This window comes from Canis lupus, chromosome 8 (assembly GCF_003254725.2).
Source record: "Canis lupus dingo isolate Sandy chromosome 8, ASM325472v2, whole genome shotgun sequence".
Classification (NCBI taxonomy): domain Eukaryota; kingdom Metazoa; phylum Chordata; class Mammalia; order Carnivora; family Canidae; genus Canis; species Canis lupus.
Genome location: NC_064250.1, coordinates 38,699,296 through 38,720,132, shown reverse-complemented (window position 1 = coordinate 38,720,132; position 20,837 = coordinate 38,699,296). Strand labels below are relative to the sequence as shown.

General features: G+C 43.1%; 1 protein-coding gene across 7 annotated transcripts in view; it reads right to left on the bottom strand.

Annotated features, from left to right (window-relative positions):
* SYNE2 (spectrin repeat containing nuclear envelope protein 2) overlaps positions 1-20,837 on the bottom strand; it is a 319,917-nt gene that overhangs the window by 16,774 nt on the left and 282,306 nt on the right. For 5 of the 7 annotated variants that reach the window (XM_025442804.3, XM_025442803.3, XM_025442805.3 and 2 more), the window contains 2 exons: positions 6,578-6,740; positions 424-611 (listed from right to left, as the gene is read on the bottom strand). In XM_025442804.3, the coding sequence (XP_025298589.1) occupies positions 424-611; positions 6,578-6,740 (351 nt within the window). Of the gene's footprint in view, positions 1-423; positions 612-6,577; positions 6,741-13,220; positions 13,486-20,837 lie in introns of those variants that run through there. The other 2 variants (XM_035719662.2, XM_025442809.3) reach the window with 2 other exon arrangements.

Genomic DNA, 20,837 nt, shown 5'->3' with positions numbered 1-20,837 from the left:
ACAACCCTTGCACTGGCACTGTTTGCTGGGGGTGGGGTGGGGGGGAGGGCCCTGATACCCCTCCTTCTATGAAATAACCAGAATATCCCCTTCTTGATCAGAATACCTTCCTCCTGAAACTGTCCCTCAAAGTTTCTGCTTCATATGGTTAACTGGTGGGAGACAGGGCTTTCCTCTACTGCTTTGTGACTAGGGACACAGAAGCACAGTGGCCGGCCATGGTTATATGTCAAGACACAGAACTGCTGGGGATAGCTGTTACTCCAATTATATTTTTCTTGAATAATTCATTTCATGAGCATGGTCACACCTACTGAGGCTTCTCTGCCCATAGCCTTAAGTGAAGTGAATAGAGCACACAGTTCCTGGTACAGAGATGTGGCTGACCGTGTGTACAACATCTAGGGGCCACTCAATTCTTACTTCATTCGTCGTTCCATTGACATGGCACAGATATTCCTCCAGCGTCGGTCCAAGCTTCTGGTGGTCTGCTGGATGGAGTCGCATTCAGTCTCATTGGCACAGGCATCGGAGTCATGCAGGAGGACATCACAGATGTTAAACACAGACTCCACTCCCGCACTGTGTTGTTCGATGTCTCGCTGCAGGTCCTAAAGTTGTAATAGAGTAAGGAGCACTTTGAGGTAGAGGTGGTGGTGGTGGTGGGGATGTGTGTGGGGGGAATGACTGGCACCGGAGGATCTATCTCCATGCCCCCCACCTTTCTTGTGGTCCAGGGGCATATCCACCTCAGGATCAGCAACAATGACTGTGTCTCTCTTACCTCTGTGCAACCTTGTGCTGTAGCACCTGACACAAAACCTAAACACTGGCAACAACTGGGACTTGTTTGTAGAACTGCCTAGAAGGGGTGGGAAGGCAGGAGCATCCTCTCCTGAGAGCCCACTGCCCCCATACTCTGGGGAGGTGTGGGACCCACTCCATACCACCTGAATGCAAGGGTCTCCCATTCAGACATGGCTTCTGGGAGATTTTCCTTGAGAGTCTCTTCAGCAGGACCTAAAACTTCAGGAAAACTCTTAACCTTTTAAGGGTCACAGAATTCTTAAAGCTACTGATACCTTTGTGCCATCTTCACCTCAAATCATGCATACAACAGCACACTGTCCACGGCCTCTCCATGAACCCATTCTAGGACTCCATGGGCCCAAGGGAAGAGTTTAGGAATAGAGACCCCACTTCCCCAACTGATGGAGTCCAACCAAGGGGGCATGGTCTCTCTGGAGTCTTGTCCTATGATGGTGAGTGACAGTAATGCTTCCAGATTCAGGAAAAAGAGCATTCATGAAGAGACAATGCATGGTTATGGGGAAAACTAAAAACTTGTTTAATAATAAACATGGCATTTTCAGGTATCACTTAGCACATATTTCTTTTGCACACCACAGGAGGGTCAGAGGAGGGAGAGATGAGGAGCCTCTTTGTTTTGCCACTGTCTGTAGAAAGGCAACATGAAGTTCACTCCAGGTCACTTCAATATTTAATAATTTTGGAAATGACTATTATTAGATAAGACTAACATTTTCTTACTTTTCTTCTGATAAATGTACAATTATGATCATTCTTTGTCCAGGTGAATATGAAAGAATAAAACGTTAATACTCAAATGGCATTTTAAATCAAGCAGCTTTTTTTGGGATGCCTGGGTGGCTCAGTGGTTGAACGTCTGCCTTCCACTCAGGGCATGATCCCGGGGTCCTAGGATCGAGTCCTGCATTAGGCTCCCCACACGGAGACTGGTTCTCCCTCTGCCTATGTCTCTGACTCTTTGTGTCTCTCATGAATAAATTCTTAAAAAAACAAACAAACAAAAAAAAACTCAAGCAGTTTTTAATAGGATCCTAACTGATTACAAACAAGTACCACAAAGTTGTAGTAAGAAAATGTATTTTCTAGAGGTGGCTAGCTTGGAGGAGCATGTGACTATTGGTCTTCAGACTGTGAGTTCATATCCTGTGTTGGGTGTAGAAATTACTAAAAAATAAACTTTTTTTTTAAAAAAGGAAAAAAAAATGTATTTAGTTTGTCACCCTGTGTGTCCTGTGAAGATACATGAATGCGGTGACATTTTTTAAGCTCTGCAGGCCAGGAAAAATGGTAGAAGTCTTCCTGGGGTCTATGCAAACATCAGTTTTATAATTACTAAGGGTTTTTTTTTTTCTTTTTCTTAAAGATTTTACTTACTTACTTGAGAGAGAGTACGAGCAGGGAGAAGCAGACTCCCATGAACAGGGAGCCTGATGTGGGGTTTGATCCCAGGATAATGACCTGAGCTGAAGGCAAGATGCTTAACTGACTGAGCCACCCAGGTGCCCCTATAATTACTAGGTTCAAATGGAATTCAAGCTTTAAGAATTCTTGTTGGCTCATGGAATTGTCATGAACTTTGCTAAAATTTACTGGCATTGATAAATATCTCTTTTGACTTTATTAAAGTAAATAAGGAATCCTAACATTGGTGCTAAATTAATAACAGTGACAATTTTAACTGAAAAATGGTACCTGCTCCTGACCTCACTTGGTTGGGTTGGGTAGGATCTGGTTGAAAGTACTAAAAAGTCTAGTCTAAGGATAAATGTGAATGCTGCAGATTTTAATAGACTCATTACAGTTTCTCTACCTTATTTATTCAGCTTATATTGAACAAAATGGCTGTAGACAACTGATTAATACATAGAGTGAATGGGAACAAGAAATGAGCTCTGTGGGAGCCTGGGTGGCTCAGTCAGTTGAACGTCTGCCTTCAGCTCAGGTCATGATCCTGGAGTTCTGGGATCAAGTCTTGCTTTGGGCTCCCTGCTCAGCTGGAGTCTGCTTCTCCCTCTGCCCTCACCCCACTCATGTTCTCTCTCTCACACTCTGTCTCTCTCAAATAAATAAATAAAATATATTTTTAAAATGAGCTCTATGATAATTTATGAAAGATCATCAACATTTTGGTTCAAAAAAAATTAAAAATTTTCAAAATTTCTAAAACAAACTTTAAAAGTTCTGCAGAATGACCTACTGATTTTGAAGTATGCACTGGTTACTTTGCAAATTATAAAGTAGTGGCCCACATTTAAAAATGCAAACCAAAAAAAAAAAAAAACTAAAAAAAAAAAAAACCTAAAAAAATAAAATAAAATAAAAATGCAAACCATTTAAGTGCTAAATGAGTGACATTTTATGAACTGAAACCATCTCACCCCTAGTTCTCATTGAGGCAGGAACACACACAATAATTAGATTTCAAGAACTGTTCAAGTGCAATTTGAAGAATGGGACTTAATAAACAACATAAAACAATGTAAAAGACTTTTACCAATAGTTCTGGAAATGGGCTTCCGTTTGTTTTGTGTTTCTGTTCCTGAGCAGGTGACAAAGAGCTCTGAAGCTGGGAAAGAACTGTGTTCGGGTGTGAGGTGGGGGGGAATGATGATGAGGAGGATCTACAATGGGAGAAGCTGGGGAGAACTCAACCAGGAAAGAGGAGAATACAAAAGGAAGCAGAAAAATAAGATAAAGGGAGAAAAGAAGAAAGCTAGGTTGAGGGGGGCCGGAAATTACATGGGGTGGGCCCAGGGTGGGGAGGGGCAGAAGGTGGCTCCAGATCGGCTCTGGGGGACGGGCTTGGGCTGACCAGCCAGTGGAGCAGAGTGGTCTTGGTTTATGGAGACTGACCTGCTGGGAAGGGGGTTATTGGTAATTACAGGATGAGGGTAACTAAGAGCACTCTTGCCCCACATCACCATATGGCACCCACACAAAGATTGAATGCAAGTGGTTCATGGTTTAAAAGTGTTAAAAGGCTGTTACCATTTCCTTTGCATTTTGAAGATGATATATGCCACAAAAATAACAATATAACCCTTACTACATAAGGAGTTCTACATAAGAGAAACAAAAAGGACTCTGATAAGGTTTGAGTTCTTCCCTCAGGGGCTCCCAGGAACATAATGAGGATCACTTTTGGGGACTGGGGGCTTTTGCAGAAGGCGCTACTAGATGATCCTAGGCTTTTAGGCCTTATTTCTGTAAACAATCATGTAACTTATCATATTTAACTAGTGATAGAAACACAAGTAAGTTGGTTTTGTTTTGTTTTTTAAATGGCCCATACATATTTCTTTTGTGTGACACATTGGTTTTTTGTGGTTTTGATGGAGCCTTTAAGGTCTGGTCCTGGTATAAAAAAAATTTAATACAAAAATACTGAAAGTTTCCTCAGCACATCCGTGGTAGACAGAATATTGGCCACCCAAAGATGTCCATGTCCTTGTCCCCAGAACCTGTGAATACTATGGGGTACATCCCAATAGAGAATTAAAGTTGCCAATCAGCTGATGATTTTAACATCTTGGATTATCCTGGTGGGCCCAGTGTGATCCCAGGGGTCCTTAAAAGTGGTGGGGAGGCACCTGGGTGGCTCAGTCGGTTAAGTGTCTGACTCTTGGTTTTGGCTTAGGTCATGGTCTTGGGGTCCTAGGATCAAGCCCTGAGTTGGGCTCTGCTGAGTCTGCTTGAGATTTTCTCTTCCCCTCTTCCTTTGCCCCTTGCTTTGCTTGCACTCTCTCTCTCTAAAATAAAGTAAAATCTTGGGATGCTTGGGTGGCTTAATGGTAATGGTTGAGCACCTGCCTTCGGCGCAGGGCGTGATCCCGGAGTGCCGGATCGAGTCCCACATCGGGCTCCCTGCAGGGAGCCTGCTTCTCCCTCTGCCTGTTTCTCTGCCTCTCTCTCCCTCTCTCTCTCTGTGTCTCTCATGAATAAATAAATAAAATCTTTAAAAAAATAAAAAAGTAAAAAAAAAGACTTTTACTTTATTTAAAAAAAATTTAATATTTTTTAAATCTTAAAAAAAAAAAAAAAAAGTGGCAGAGGGGCATAGATGAGTCAAAGGGAGAAGGGACCATGAAAGAAAAGCACAGACAGATGCAATGTTGCTGGCTCTGCTCATGGAGGAAATGGCCATGAGCCAAGCAATATGGGCAGCCTCCTGGCCAAATTTCTGACCTCCAGAACTCCAGTGAGATAATAAATTTGAGTTACATTGCTAAATTTGCAGTAATTTGTTAAAGCAATCATAGAAAACCTAACTTCTTTACAGAAATGATATTCCTGAACGCCAACTCCTTAATTTGCTTTGGATTATGACAAGAATTCCATGGCAGTGATTCTGAGTACTATGAAGAGGGAAGCTTCAAATCAACCAGAGTGAAATTATGGGCCACTTCAATACAGGACCAAAACAAGGCCAAGAGGATGGCAGCTACTCCAAACTGTACCCTTTGGGGAATACACATTCTGCAATTTAATGATGTTTTGGCACACCTCAGTTTTATAAAATGTTAACACACATTATTGGCCTCTACCAAATTTAGGCTAAGTGCCCAAGCCAGTATTTTTACTTCATAGCATCACTAAATCATATTAAGTTGAAAGTCAGAGAATAGGCATCCTTTACAAACTATAATAGTAATAGATTGAATAAAGATCAAAGTCAAGAGGAGTATCAAATACTTGGCCTTATTTTATGGTAGCATGAGATATCACTTACTACCATTAAAAGCATTAACTTGAACTCAGGGGAAGTTGTCATTAATTTATCATTACCTTTTGCCCTTGAATCTGTGAGAAAGTTTCAGCACCCAATTCTTTTTCTATGAGTAGCTGTTACATGTGGGTGAATCTTCTTGGTGTGCTGACAGACAGCAAACACCAAGGGTTTGGAAGTAACGTGAAAACAGAAACAAGTCTGAGAACCTGATGACAACAATACTGCTTATATGGTCAAAACAGAATCTGCTCATAGGTCTAAGAAAAAACCCATGAAGGTGAACAAAAACTACCGAAAGGCTACTATAAACTTAATTTTAAAAATAAAGACAAGTTTCAGGCACTGTATAGGAGAATGAACATGTGAATATAAGCTGATGGGAGGGCAGGAAAGTGGATTTGATTAGTCGGTGACATCAATGAGCACCCACCAGATTAATGTGATAATGACACTGGCAGGACTCCGTGGTTTCACACTGTATAGTTTCCAGGGTCGGCTCAGAAGGTGCCTAAACTGATGAGAGAAATGCACAGAATACTGCAAGAGGGGCTTCCTAAGCTACTGGCCTAAGCATCTTCCTTATTATATCTTGTTTTTTTGGGGGGGCGGGGGGAGCTCTACCAGATGATCTGTTGTCCAATGAAAACTTTCCTTGGTTAGAAAATTTACTTTTCTTTCAATTCATTGCCTTCTAAAACCATATTAACAAAACAAAACAAAGATCCAAGTTAAAAAAAATAACTAAGCAAAACACCTTATCTACCACTAAGACTAAGAGCTATCTCTCAAACATTATTCAAAGTATTTCACAAAGAGGTGTGTGAATGTGGTGGAAGATGGGCAAACAAGAGATGGAGTCTCACACATACAAGAACACAGACAGGTGGTCAGTTTTCTCTGGAAAAAAAACCAATATAGTGAAATGTGAATATGCTAAAAGACAGAGCCAATGCGGGGAAGGTTTGAGTTCGAAGAGATCATAGGCACCTATAGTCTTATAAAAGCTTCTTTCCTCACCTGCTGCTCAGCAAGCCTCTTCTGGATCTCTTGATCGTCACAGACGTCATAGACGACAGGCTTAGAAAGCTCTGACTCAATTCGAGCCAACCAGGTACGAAGGTTGCTCATGTTTTTGTCTAACTGCTGAATAAAAGCAAAGGTCTCCTTCAGCTTCTTCACCCTAAACATATTTGCAGGAGAAAAAGAGGTAAAAAAAAAAAAAAAAAAGCCCAACGTTCAGTGGTGACAAGAATGTGCTAACAAAGGTGTCATAAAGGTAAAAAGCAACTTACGTTTGTTAATGATTTTATAGCAGGAACAGCTCTCACAACACAGATAGGGAGTTTTCACAGAATATGTGACACTTTACAAAATTGCTGGTCTGGTTGATTTTCAAATGGACTAAGAATTAATCCACTCATGCAAATATGAAGTCCTATCCTTCCCAGAGTGGGATACCCTCAGATCCAGTATATCTTTCTAAGGCTCCAGAGGAAAGAGATGCTATCTCATTCTCTCTAGGTTAAAATAAGCACCCTTGGGACACCTGGGTAGCTCAGTCAGTTAAGTGTCTGACTCTTGATTTTTGGCTCAGGTCATGATCTCAGGGTTGTGGAGCTCAGGGTTGGTCCCGAGCTCCATATTAGGATCTGAGCTGAGTGTGGAACCTGCTTAAGATTTTCTCCCTCTCCCACTTCTTCACCCTCTTGCACCTACACTTCCCTCTAAAAATAATATTAAGGGTGTCTGGGTGGCTCAGTTGATTGGGGGTCCAACTTTTGGTTTTGTCTGAGGTCTTGATCCTGGTTGTGGGACTGAACCTTCTGTCAGGCTCTGCCTTCACTGTGGAGTCTGCTTGAGATTCTCTGCCTCTGCTCCTCTCCCCTGGCTTGTGTGCACACTGTCTAAAATAAATAAAATCTTTAAAAAATATAAGGGGCTCCTGGGTGGCTCACTTGGTTAAGCATCTGCCTTTGGCTCAGGTCATGGTCCCAGGGTCCTGGGATTGAGCTCTGCATTGGGCTCCCTGCTCATGCTTCTCTCTCTCACTTTCTTTCAAGTAAATAAATCAAATCTTAATAAACAAAACAAAACAAAGCAAAACAAAAAAAACATAACCACACTTACTTAATAAACTAACTGGATTTCCGTCCAGTTTCTTTCTTGGCTATACTCGAGATTGCAGCAGCCAGGGACTTTCCCTGATGGTTTAAAGATGTTAACATGCCTGGCTCATTTGGTGTTATCTGGCTTATGCTGCTTCTCATGGGACCTTCCTCATGAGCAAGCACAAAACATGAGCTAAAGCCCACCATGGCCAGTCTAAGGGGTTGAAGGAACCTTACACATACACTCAGCCCATTACAGGGCTGCTGTATCAGCCAAAAGGGGAGCAGGGAGTGTGATGAGAAATAGGGCAAATATAACCTACAAACATAGTCCTAAATCATCTGCCTCCTACTCAGTATGGGGCAGACTTGAATGAACATACACTGCATCAGTATATTTGGTGAGCTCACTGGCGTATCAACATACTGTCAAGGGGAAATGACACAGCTGCTGGGAAAATAATTTTTACGTAGATCCTGAAAAAAAGATCCTTCTATAAACTGCTTTCATGGAAGTCTTAAAGCGAGTGAGGGCTTGTTCTGGTAATCTGTGTGTGTGTGTGTGTGTGTGTGTGTGTGTTTAAGATTTATTTATTTATTTTAGAGAGAGGGAGTGTGAGAAAATGAGAGAGCATGTGAGTGGGGGGAGGGGCAGAGGGAAAGAATCTTCAAGCAGACTCCCTGCTGAGCATGGAGCCCAACACAGGGCTCTATCTCACGACTCATGAGATCATGACCTGAGCTGAAACCAAGGGTTGGATGCTTAACTGACTGAGCCACCCAGGAGCACTTATCTGTGGGAATCTTTGTGAATCCCAGAGACTTGAAGAAATAGCTACAATGCAAAGTTCCCACCTATGGATACTCATGTTACAAGGTGCTGTCAGAACTCCATCCTGCAGCACTAGAAAGAGAAGGTGAGGCACTGGCTCCAACTTGCCAGAAACACGCTACATTCCCTGCTACCGTCCTCTCTTCCTGGACTGCCTGTGAACACCCCTCGTTGCCACCCCCGACCCAGCCAGCTGTGGTTCTGTGGCCAACATGCATATTCTAGATGTTAAGTCTGATACATTTATGCTCAAATGCTATCATAATTGTCATCCTACCCCAACATACCAGTTAAGCACCTTGACCTTTTCAGGTCATCAATGTTCAGTGGCCTCTCTGCCTCCATCCCGGCACTCTGCAAAGTGGCTCCCCTTCCCGACTCTTGGAGCTTCTACCACTGCTCACCAAAGACACTGGGGGGCCCCTTGTCCACATGCTTCTGCAGTACCTGGGGCCTCCTGCCCTGTGTTGTATCTCACTGCTCATTTGCCGTGCACCCATCATGACCATGTCCGCACTAGTCAGGGTGCACAGGGCTTGCTACCTCTGCGTGCACAGCATGGGCGGAGGTCTTGACAAACATTTTTTGTATGAATAAATGTGTACAAGCACTTCCACTACATGCTATTATTTAAGTAGACCACAGAATTGTGTGTGTTTTAGTTTTTAATCTTTACTTCTTTTTTATTTTTTCCATCCTACAATCAACCAAGTCAACCCCGGAGACTGACTTTTAGCTGCAGCTCTATCAGCAGCTAGTTTTATGATTTAGGGAAAAATCCTTTTACTTCAGCTGTTACTTCCTTTTACTTTACTTTATCCTCAGCTTTAGTTAGGCTTCTGAGATCCCTCAAGCTTCAGGGAGATGGTAATACCTGGGTGAAAATAAGGCTAGAGTTCTGGAGTGAACAGACCTGGCTCTAAGTCCCATTGCACCACTGATGAGCTCTGTACCCCTGCAAGGAGCCTAACTTTCCTGATTTCCAGTTTCCTTGTTACCTGCAAAATTGTCCATCTTACAGGTACTTTTGAGATGGAAACAAAAGGATGTATGTGAAGTCTTTGGTGTCGAGTAAGTACTCAGTATAATACTAGCTCTTATTACTGCCAACTGGAATTCTATGATGCTACAATAAAACCTCATTCATAAGGCATTGAACCTTACCAAAGTCTTTTCATAAATATTTATTCTCAGCTGTGCCATGAGGTGGGTAGGCTGAGGAGGAGGCCATGGAGTCTGGTAGTAAAGAGCACAGTCTTTGCAGTCAGGGCCTAGGTTTGAATTCTGACTTTATTTAAGCTCATTGGAAAAGCAGTAGTTATCCCTTCCTTCCTTGGGTGGCTGAGAGGGTTGAATGAGATATAAACACATGAAATGTATTTGGCATAGTGCCTAACAGAGATAAATGTCCAGAAACCATGATCGAGATGATTTTCACGGTGGTAAGTTTTTCCATATTACAATCTTACTGCAAATACCACAAGGAGTTCCCTTCAAAGCCACAAGATGATTTATCAAAAAGGAAGTAACAGAATCTGGAGCCAGGCCTAGATGCAGTTGAAACCTACATCCTGCCTTTGTTCCTGTGGTTTTACAGGTACACCTTCCTCACTCCAATATCTTGTCACCCTGACTGTCTAGGGACCAGAAAGAACACACTAGACAATGCCACAGGAGCTGGGAACCCCAGGCCCTATGGGACAAGGCATCTTCCATGGAGTTAGCAAGAGGCTGCCCTTCTGGAAGGCTCTGACAGGAGAAGTAGCCCAGCCCTGAGAGCTTCCTAGAAATGGGGAGAGGGGCTCGAGTTCAGTGGCCCCTACATAGCTCTCCACTTCCCCCTCTATCAGGTACCTGACCCTACTCCAACCTAAGAATCCCAGTCTATTTTAAAAAGAAAGGGCCAAAATGCCCCTTAAATTTTTTTAAATGACAGAAGCTAACAAGAGACAACAGAACCTGGGTGCAAACACAGAGATGCAGTGATCATGAATCCTGTTAATCCCAGGGTGTAGTGTACAATAAGCTGAGGGAAGAAGTATGGAGCAGGTGGAGGAATAATTTACTTGGCTTCCCCAGGACTATGCTATTCCAGGCCAGTGGTGTCCAAAATGGAGCGCTTACGACAATCCAGTGGAGTATGGGAATAAAATGTTAGACTTTCTACTGTTATGCCTTTCTTTTTAAATGTCCACATTGGATATGCTTTCTAATTCACAAACTTTATTACTATATGAAACAACTATAGAACATGCTGACATTTACCTGTGCCAGGCCCATGGTGCTTTATATGTTAGCCACTCATTTAATCCTCCCAGCAATGCTATGAGATCAGTACTGTTAGCATCTCCACTTGAGACATGAGGTTAACTGTAGCACAGGGATTAAATAACCTGCCCCAGTCACATGGTCATTAAATGGCAGAGGCAGGATTCCAACCTGGACACTCTGGTTCGGAGCTGCTGTTCTTAAGCCCTGTCTTCATGGCAACTCATCTAAACCTGCACACGCGAATGTGCACACATTAGCACGTTAGCTAATATCAGGAATATCAGGCACAGGACAGTTTTTGTTGCTGTTAGGGAACACGATCAGAAGTCTAGACTTGTGGCTCCAGGATACACTTGGAGGTAGAAGCCCATCCACCAAGTGCTATACTTTGGGGACCCACATTTGCCCCTCCATAATTTCTTTCAATATGCATTTAACATGTGCTTGGTCTTGGATCCTCTACAGATTCCCAAGATTCAAGAGATAACTAAAAAATAGGTCTTATTCCCACAGAGCTCATGATCTAATTTAGATCAAATTTTGACATTATAACGCAATTTAGAGGTGCTCAATAAGCATCTTTTGAATGAGCAAATGATGTTCACTTATATCTTCAAACTTGTCTTTTTTATAAAAGACATGGCTATGTTATATATTAGAGGAAAGAGGTAAAGCCAGAGCCATTTTGTCACAAAACAATCTGCTGCCACATTACAAGCCATATATGCTCCTATATACCTTGGGGTTCCATATAGAGCAAGTGAAATACTGACAAACAAGCACACAAATTACACATACACTTAGGGCAAATTAAAGAGGAAGGGAAGGTAGGAGGAAAAGAAAAGAAAAGGTTGCCAGAAGAAGCTACAGAAGATTCATCTAATTCATCTAATGAATCAGGATTAGATTAAATTAGGTTAAATCAGGATTTAACTAACCTCTAGGTCCCAAACTCTGACAGAAGGCATAATATCCAAAACTGCATGGTGATTTTAAAAATTTTTTTCAGACAACCACAACTTATTCTAGGAACCATCAGATATACTGTGCTGTTTGTATTGTTCTATTCTGTACAAATATTGTAATCTAATTATCACCTTTCCCAGGTCAGGAAGTGTGTGTCATTTGCCAACCCAGGCAACCAACCCCCATGTTAGGCCTTGTTAATATCGCTCCTGGAAAAATTTAAATCTTGAGTTAATGTTGGGAGACAAGGAAACCCATTCAGCATCCAGCCTGCTGGCACATGGAAGCAACCGCAATATTGCATTACATCAACCACCGAGGCAATTTGTTTATGTAGCTCCCCATCTCTGCACTTGCCCATATTTTACCCAGGTGCACTCAACAACATTGCTCATACATATATTTCAGTAAGTCCTATTTCTCCAGGAAAAAAATAGGTGTGACTTCCTGAGTTGAATTCCAATTCTGAGGATTGGAAAAACAACATTCTTAGGTGCAAAGGGGAAGTTTTTCACCTGTGTGGATCAGTGGAAGACTTGGATAGAACTAAAACATTTTATAGGAAACCAAACAAAAATAAGAATTTTGGCTAAGAATAGCTACGAATTAGAGGATCTTTTGCAGGGATTATGGGTAGAAACACAGAAAATAAGGTGAATAAAGTTTTATTTTAATAGTGATAGATCAGAATCTATCTTATGAATCCCGCTCTACCTCCCAAACAAAATCAAGTCCAGTTAATATCAATCTATGTATCAGATCTAAGTCTTACAATGTGTGATGAATTTGGTATTAAAAGCCTCCATTTCTATGGAATAATTTACATTGCGCTCCTATTCTCTACATGCTAAAGGGTTGACAGTTAGAATATGAGGACCCTAGGTCCCATAAATTTTTAAAAAATCCCATGCCAACGTAGACAGCATAACTTAAAAAAAAAAATACTAGGGAAAACTGAGATGGTCGAAGTATCTGAATTCGTGCTGAAACAAACAGATACTGAAGCCTGTGGGGCAGCTGTCACTTGCTGAAAACATTGTACAGATTCTGTACAACTGCATCTTTCTTAAACGACTGAACAGCTTTATAGTAAGATCATTAATTACTCCAAAATCCTGAAGCCCTGATTTGGAGGCATGGACACTACAAGACATTTGAGCTGATCGCCTCTTTGAAGCACTTCTGTCACAGGAGGACTTCCATTTTCCCTGCACAGCGTCATCCCCCCTCTCCCCTGCTTGTCAAAGGCTGACTGCAGACACCACGGGGAGCTGACACTGGGAGAGAGCACCCATCCCCCGCCCCCATGGCTGAGCACACGCGCGCACACACACATGCACACATGCACACGCACACCCTCCACAGCCACATCTCCTGGGTCACTCCTATTGTAACCAAAACGAGGGAGGCGGAGAGCGAGACACACAGGGCCAGCAGCGGCCCCTCGGCCATATGCTGAGCTGCGGGCTGGAGGGGCACTTACTGTGGAGGAGCATAAACCATTCCTCGGGGTTAGCGGGGTTAGCGGCAGCTCCAGGTTCCGGGCGGCACCTCCACCTCCCGGGCCCGGGCAGCCCCTCCCGCGGCGGCGGGCCGCTCCCCCATCCCCATCCCCATCCCCATCCCCATCCCCATCCCCCGGCGCAGCATCCTCCTCGCGCCCCGCTCGGCCTCCGCTCGGGCACGGAGCAGCGCCCCCAGGAAGGAGCCGACCTGCTCCCCTGCTCCCCGCTCACTGCCTGCTTTAATCTCCGTTTTCTCTCTTCCAATAAACAAATATCTCCAGCTCCTTCCTCTCTCTCTCTCTCTTGCGCACACGCACGCACACACACGCGCGCGCACACACACACACACACACACACACACATACAGTCTTTGTTCTGACGCTACAGGATTGCAAAGCTGGGGGAAGAAAGTCACAGTGTTATCTTGGCGATGGTTTATTTATGAAGTGCTGTAAACCGAGGGAAGAAACAGATATGGGGCATAGAAAGGAGGATTTCTGTCCTCTTCAAATCAAATTTGTTTCAGGTTTGAAAAAAAAAAAATGGTGAAATTGGAAGCAGCCCCCTCCCCTCCTGCGGCTCCCCCTCCAATAAGAATACCTTCCTCAGGTGGGGTTTCTGCCCTTTTTAGCCCCGTGCATCCCCATTTAGGTAAGGAGAGTTCTTCTGAGTCTGTTCCTCTGCTTTTTGCAAAAAAATTTGATCTTATAGTCCAAATGGAGTTCAAGACTTTGCAGAGGAAGAAATTTTGCAATTTTCCTTGTCAGCTCCTCCCAGGGCTTAACATCTCTGAAAATTCCTCCATCTCCCTAACCTCGGTTTCTCTAGGGGATCCCAAGTGGCTGATTACTAGAGCACCCTTGGTTTGAGTCCAGCCCCTTTTAGGCTCACTCTCAGCCTTATTTTAAGACTGGATGATATCAATCATTTCTCATGGGTCCCTAAAGCCCAACACTTAGTAATTATTACATCTTGAAGGACAGTGAGCACATTCTAGACCAGTGAAATCAGGACTGCAGATTTGGAAACCGTTCTCCCTAAATGCAACATCTAACTTGTGTTCACATGCTTAGCTGTCCCTGGAACCTGCTAAATATGATCCCCCAAAGCCCAGTACACTGGACCTGCTGGTGCTGCCGGAAGCCACCAACCCCCTGAACGCACTGATGACTGCAGTCTCCTTGAGGAAACCTTCTAACCCCCAGGAAAGCATTTCTGCAGGGCCTGGGAGCAGCAGCCCCATGCTCCAGAGGTGGAATGATCAAGCTGATGGGAAGGAAAACGGAAGCGGGGAGGCTGACCTTATATCTGGCTCTCCCTGCCCTAAAATCTCTAAATCCTCCTAGTCCTACTGGATCAGGCCACAGCAAGCCAACTCTATGACTAGCACCATTGTTTGGTCTTCCAAAATAACCTTGAGAAAATACAGATAAAAAGAGAGCAATGAAAAACTTTATCAATTTAAAGAGGCACACATCTCCCTGCCCATTCTGCAAGGGATGGAAAAACAATCCCAACACACAGTTGCCATGGTAATAACTGCTGAGTTTAAATGACAACATTTTAATTGCTACAATTATACAACCGATGGGATTTTCACATTGGTAGGTGCAATGTGAAAATTATGCTTAGTTAAAAAGTTTCTTTTCATGGACTCGATCCTTCTGTTAGTGGGAGAACTATCTAGTCTAAACAGAGAGGGATCATATGGGAGCATGTCTGAGCAAGTCCCTCCTTCAAACATGGGCTTAAGGGTGCCAAATCTGTTAATGACGCTACACCATCAAGAGAAATGAAGGAGAAAGGTAAAAACATTGATGACAACCATGTTCCTTTTCCTGTAATGAACACCAGAAAATACAGATAAGCAAAAAGAAAATTAAAATCACTGATGATGCCAACACCAACAGATAACTAATGTAAACGTTCTGGGGTATGTCTTTCCACTTAGCTGTCCCATCTGTTTTAGGCACTGACAGCTTTCACCAGATCATTCATACATACTGCTAGAAAGAATCTTCAAAAAGAGCTTCCTCTCCCTTGGCCCCGTGTCCCCATGTCTCTGAAGAGGCTCTACAACCAGCCAGAGTGACTTACCAAAAACACAGACTGACTTATGGCCACAGGGCTCCTGCTTCATAGGACAAAGCAGAGGCTTTAATGAAATGGGGAGGGAGTTCTGAGAAACAAAAGTAGGTGGATTTTTAAGGGAGTTCAATTATTGGGTTTCTGAAATCTAAGTAAGACAGGGTAAGAAGTGTCAGACTGAGTATTCCTCTGGCATGAGTCCCACCAAGAGCAAGATGCTGGGTGGGAGAGTACCGGGGGGGTGGGGCAGGTAGGTGGCAGGATTCTTTTTTCAGAGCTTTGGTCTGTGCTGGCTGAAGCAAGTCAATGTGCCATCTTTCATCTCTCATTTAACACCCTGTGCCCAAAGTGTTCCCAGTAATAGATAGCCTGGCTGCCTCCAAAATAGGATTGCACATGCTGGTAGTTCCAAAAACTTCTGTAATTTAGTCGTCTCTCCTACATTCACATTTTGCTGGGTCTATTTTCAGAGATATTATCTAAGAAAACATGAGGAAGGAGGAGCTAATAGCTATAATTATTTTAAGCAAAATTTTTTAAAAAAGATTTAAATAAAAGAGATTTTATTTATTTATTTATTTGAGAGAGAGAGAGAGTGTGTGCAGGTGAACACAAGTGAGGGAAGGAGCAGAAGGAGAGGGACAAGCAGAATCCATGATGAACATAGAGCTTGACTATGGGGGGCTCGATCCCACAACCCTGAGATCATGACCTAACTCAAAAACAAGAGTTGGCCACTCCATCAACTAAGCCACCCAGGCATCCCTTTAAAGTTTTTTTTTTTTTTCTTAATATTTTATTTACTTATTCATGAGAGACACACACAGAAAGAGAGGCAGAGACACAGGCAGAGGGAGAAGCAGGCTCCATGCAGGGAGCCCGAGGTGGGACTTGATCCCAGGACTCCAGGATCATGCCCTGAGCTGAAGGCAGGCGCTAAACTGCTGAGCCACCCAGGCATCCCCCTTTAAAGATTTTTTAAAGTAATCTCTGCACCCAATGTGGGATGTGAACTTATAACCCCAATATCAAGAGCTACATGCTCTACTCATTGAGCCAGGCCTGATACCCCCAATAGCTACAATTTAAAAAAAAGTTAAATCTTTATTTAATATGTCAAATAAGTATAGTAGTATATAATTAATATTTCTTGTCATCAAATCAGATTGGGTTCTAGAGTAATCACACATTCATCAAAAAATATACAGTGCTTTAAATGGCCTTTCTGGGGGTGCCTGGGTAGCTCAGTCGGTTGGGCATCTGACTCTTGATTTTGGCTCAGGTCATGATCTCAGCGTCATCAGATCCAGCCCTGTGTCAAGCTCCGTGCTCAGCGCAAAGTCCACTTGTCCCTCTCCCTCTGCTCCTCCCTCCACTTGCACTCTTTTTCTTTCTCTACCTCTATCCCTAAAATAAATAAAATCTTAAAAACAAAACCAAAAAACCAAAAGGCCTTTCTGTTGAATGAAGTGAAAAGCATGTTGTATCAGAGTTTAGATGTCACAAATATAAGAAAAGCTGCCCAAGGGCCCACAAGGATTGCTCAAAGCTCTGCAGCCGCCTGAATGGAGAACCAGTTCTGTGAATTCTGAGGTCTACACCAGGGCCTATGCAACCTTATATGAGGAAATTAGCACTGAGACACTTAGGCCTCCCCTGCACCTTCCTCTGATGAGTTGGTTATTTCGGGAGATGTATCCTTCAGGTTCTCCACTTCAGTGATTTTATGGAAGCTGAAGAACACTTCACAAATAGAGAAACAACAGTGGCTTGGGTGTGAGCTTGCTTTCTCCTCCTCTGTGGTCATATGGCCACAGTAACTGTGCCAGCAGTTTGTGGTGCACGGGTATGTACGGACCCACAGCTGTCCTGCTGCTTTCTCATTCATAGTCTAATGCATAGTTTATAAACAAGGAGACTGAGGCTCACAGAGGTCACAGGGCTCTTTCTAGTAGGTGGCAGGTGAGGGTTCCCGACTCGGTGCAGCGTTGTGTCACCGCACCCTGTGCTCACTCTAGCTCTTCGTTCCCTAGACCAGCACCACTGACAATACCCAGGCACTTGTTGGAAATGCTCATTCTTGGCCCCACCCCAGATCTATGGAATCAGAAGCTCTGAGGGTAGGGTCCAGCAACCACATTTTCATGAGGCCTCTAGGAATTCTGATGCACATTTAGGTTTGAGAACCATTGCTCTAGACAGTAAATTCCACATGGGGTTCTACCATTTTAGAAAAATTCCAATAAGCTACCTTTAAAAGCCAGGTCTCAAAGAGGCCAAGTGCTCTTTTGATGCATAGTGCAGCATAGACAGACCCTGGTTTTTATCTCCACCCTTTGGGCCAATTATTAGCCCTCTCTGACCTGTATATGTGCCTCTCAGTAAAATGAAGGATACTGACCTTGCAGGACTGTTGCAAGAATGAAATGATTTACTCAAGGAACCTGGCACTTCCAAAACAAACAACACTCGTTTCCTTCCTCCCCTATCCATCCCATAAGGAAGCCTGCTACTTGAATGGTCAGAAATTTAATGTTTTTAGGTAACCTCATCTCAATGTTTTACCAAGTCTTTTGAAATTTACCTCCATTTTGCTGAGAACATACCCAAAACAACAGGCCTTAAAAAACCATTTGTTTTTTTCAGTGAATTAAACCTGACTTACCAAGGTCATAGACTTTTTTTTTTTAAGATTTTATTTATTCATTTGTGAGAGACACAGAAAGAGAGGCAGAGATACAGACAGAGGGAGGAGAAGCAGGCTCTATGGAAGGAGCCTGATGTGGGACTCGATCCTGGGAATCTGCGATCAGGCCCTGAGCCAAAGGCAGATGCTCAATCGCTGAGCCACCCAGGAATCCCGAGGTCACTGACTTATAAACACCATTTTAAACTTTGAAGTTAACTGCATATATTTAAAATCTTGAAGTTGTGAGGCTGGGTACCTATGTAGGGTCCCTCTCCAAATCTTACTGATGAAATATTGCCCCTGCTATAGCGCTGAAGCACCAGAATACTGTGAGCAGTATGGAAAAGGTTAAATGGTGCCCAGAATTCTGAGCAAATGAGGCCATTAGTACGTCCTACAGGACTACAGGTTCTGCTTGGCGCTGCTCAAATCTAAATTCTGCAGCCTGTGCCCCCAACCCCCTTCCCCAATGATGCCTTTGTGTGAGACCCAGCACGAAATCAGTGTCAGAGATCAAACAAGGAACTAATTCTATACAAGGCTGATTTATGACAGGTCCCAGCTTGCTGCCTCAACCCACAAATTCACCTGAAGAGCAAACTCAACTTAGGCTCTCAGCCATTTGTCTCACCTGGTCTTTGCTTTAAGATAAGAGAAATTACTCCATTCCCAGTCCTTCAGTTTTGAAGGGATTAGGCTCTCATTATGTTCTACTCATTAAGGGAACACAATTGTGAGTGGAAATCTTGGTTGCCTCACGTGCTGGCTATGTAACTGTGGGCGAGTTACTTCAGTGTCTCAGTCTCCTTACCTATAAACTGAGGTAATGGTATCTACCTTTCAGAAATATAATCGAGATTAAGTAAAATGATACATAAAAACCACATGGTCAAGGAACAGCTGGAAGCCAATATATTTGCTATTATTTCAACTTACTTTGCCAATTGCTCCTTCTAAGGAGACTAATGAAATTTCACTTGCTGTTTTATCTCTTTCTCACCAAGGAATTGGAATGAAGACAGGCAGCCAGAGAGAAGGGAAGAAAGCAAACAGCCTATTAAACTCCAAAGTTATATAACCAAAGCATGAACGATTAAGAATACTGTCACTCTAGTCTTCAGGAAGAGTAATGTAGACCTTGTTCCTGAATGATCCATAAACAGGTCTGATGTCATCATATCCTCCATTAGTGCCAGGTGCCCAAGAAGACTTAGGACATAAAGTCAATGTCAACAAAGATGTACTAGACACAATTTACCCAACAGAAATGATCACATTCTTAGGCACTGGAATGTTCATTTTCAACAAGTATCTGAGGCACTGTTTTTTTTTTTTTTTTCTTCCCCTTAAGATTTTATTTATTTATTCATGAGAGAGCCAGAGAGAAAGGCACAGACATAAGCAGAGGGAGAAGCAGGCTCCCTGCAGAGAGACTGATGTGGGACTGGATCCCAGGACCCCGGGATCATAACCTGAGCCGAAGGCAGACGCTCAACCACTGAGCCACCCAGGTGCTCCTCTAAACACTGGAAATAAGATAGGAATAGATGCTACTCTCATGGAGGAAAGACTGCTCAGTATTAGACACAATCAAGGGAATCTTCTCCCATTCAGCAAACATGGAACTTTGTCTTAGAGTCTTAATAGGGGAAAACAGTGAGAATAGCCACTCAGTAAATGCTGGCTCCTACGTTCTGGTCCTGTGCTGCATGTGAGACACACACCATTCATCCTCACATCAGCTTCTAATGTAAGCAATGCTGTTAGGTGCTTTTAGCAGATTTGGAAACAAACTTAGAAAGGTTAGGTACTACTTAAGTTTCTACCATAAGTAGGTGGGAGAGTCAGGACATGCTCAAAACCTGCGCTCTTGATCCTTATTTGGCTTACTGTCATGGATTTCTATAGAGTTTTTTCAACTGGTATAAAGTTGAATTCAGCCTTGCTATGCTGCCAGCCAAATCACCCTAATATTTGTCTTTAGCAGGCCTTCAACTGCTAAAGAACCATGAATGATTCAGACTTTATTTATGAGGCCAGACTAAAGGTCTTCTAAGCCTCAGCCCCAACCTACCTCCCTAGCTTCATCTCCTGTATCTGAATCAATGGAGCTTCTTGTCCTTTCCTGAATGACTTCCATGCTGCTCTAGCTCTGTACCTATTTTTTAAAAAATTTTTTACTTATTTGAGAGAGAGAGAGAAAGAGAGAGAGAGAGAGAGCGTGAGTGAGCAGGGCAAGGGGCAGAGTGAGAAGCAGACTCTCCGTAGAGCAGAGAGATCTATCCCAGGACCCTGAGATCATGACCTGAGCCAAAGGCAGATGCTTAACCGACAGAGCCACCTAGGCACCCCATTTCTGTATCTTTTTGTTCACATAAACATACATCTATCTGCCACCAGTAACATTCAAGGATTGCAACCTCTTACTCAGGACCATCTGGTAACACCCCTCTTCCATAAGGCTCCTCCTAATCCCCACCCCAACTCCAGGAAGATGAGCTCTGAGCTCTCAAACCACTTGGCTTTACAGCTGCTCCCATTAACATAACTCACTCATCTTACTTCCTGTCTGTAATTTCTCATAACACTTAGCCTGGTGCCCCTGCTGATTGAATCAGGTTCACTTATGGTTTACAGTAACAAAGAGGTCAAGGAAATAAATGCCAAATTATTAAGACTATCTTATTTTCATTACTCACTAATTCTTCATTCTCCTGACAGGTTCTCTTTATATATTTTGCTTTGTATGTGTGTTCAAAACATCTAAGCACTGTTATGTGACTTCCTTAGCCAGTGTAAATATAAAGCTGCATGAGCG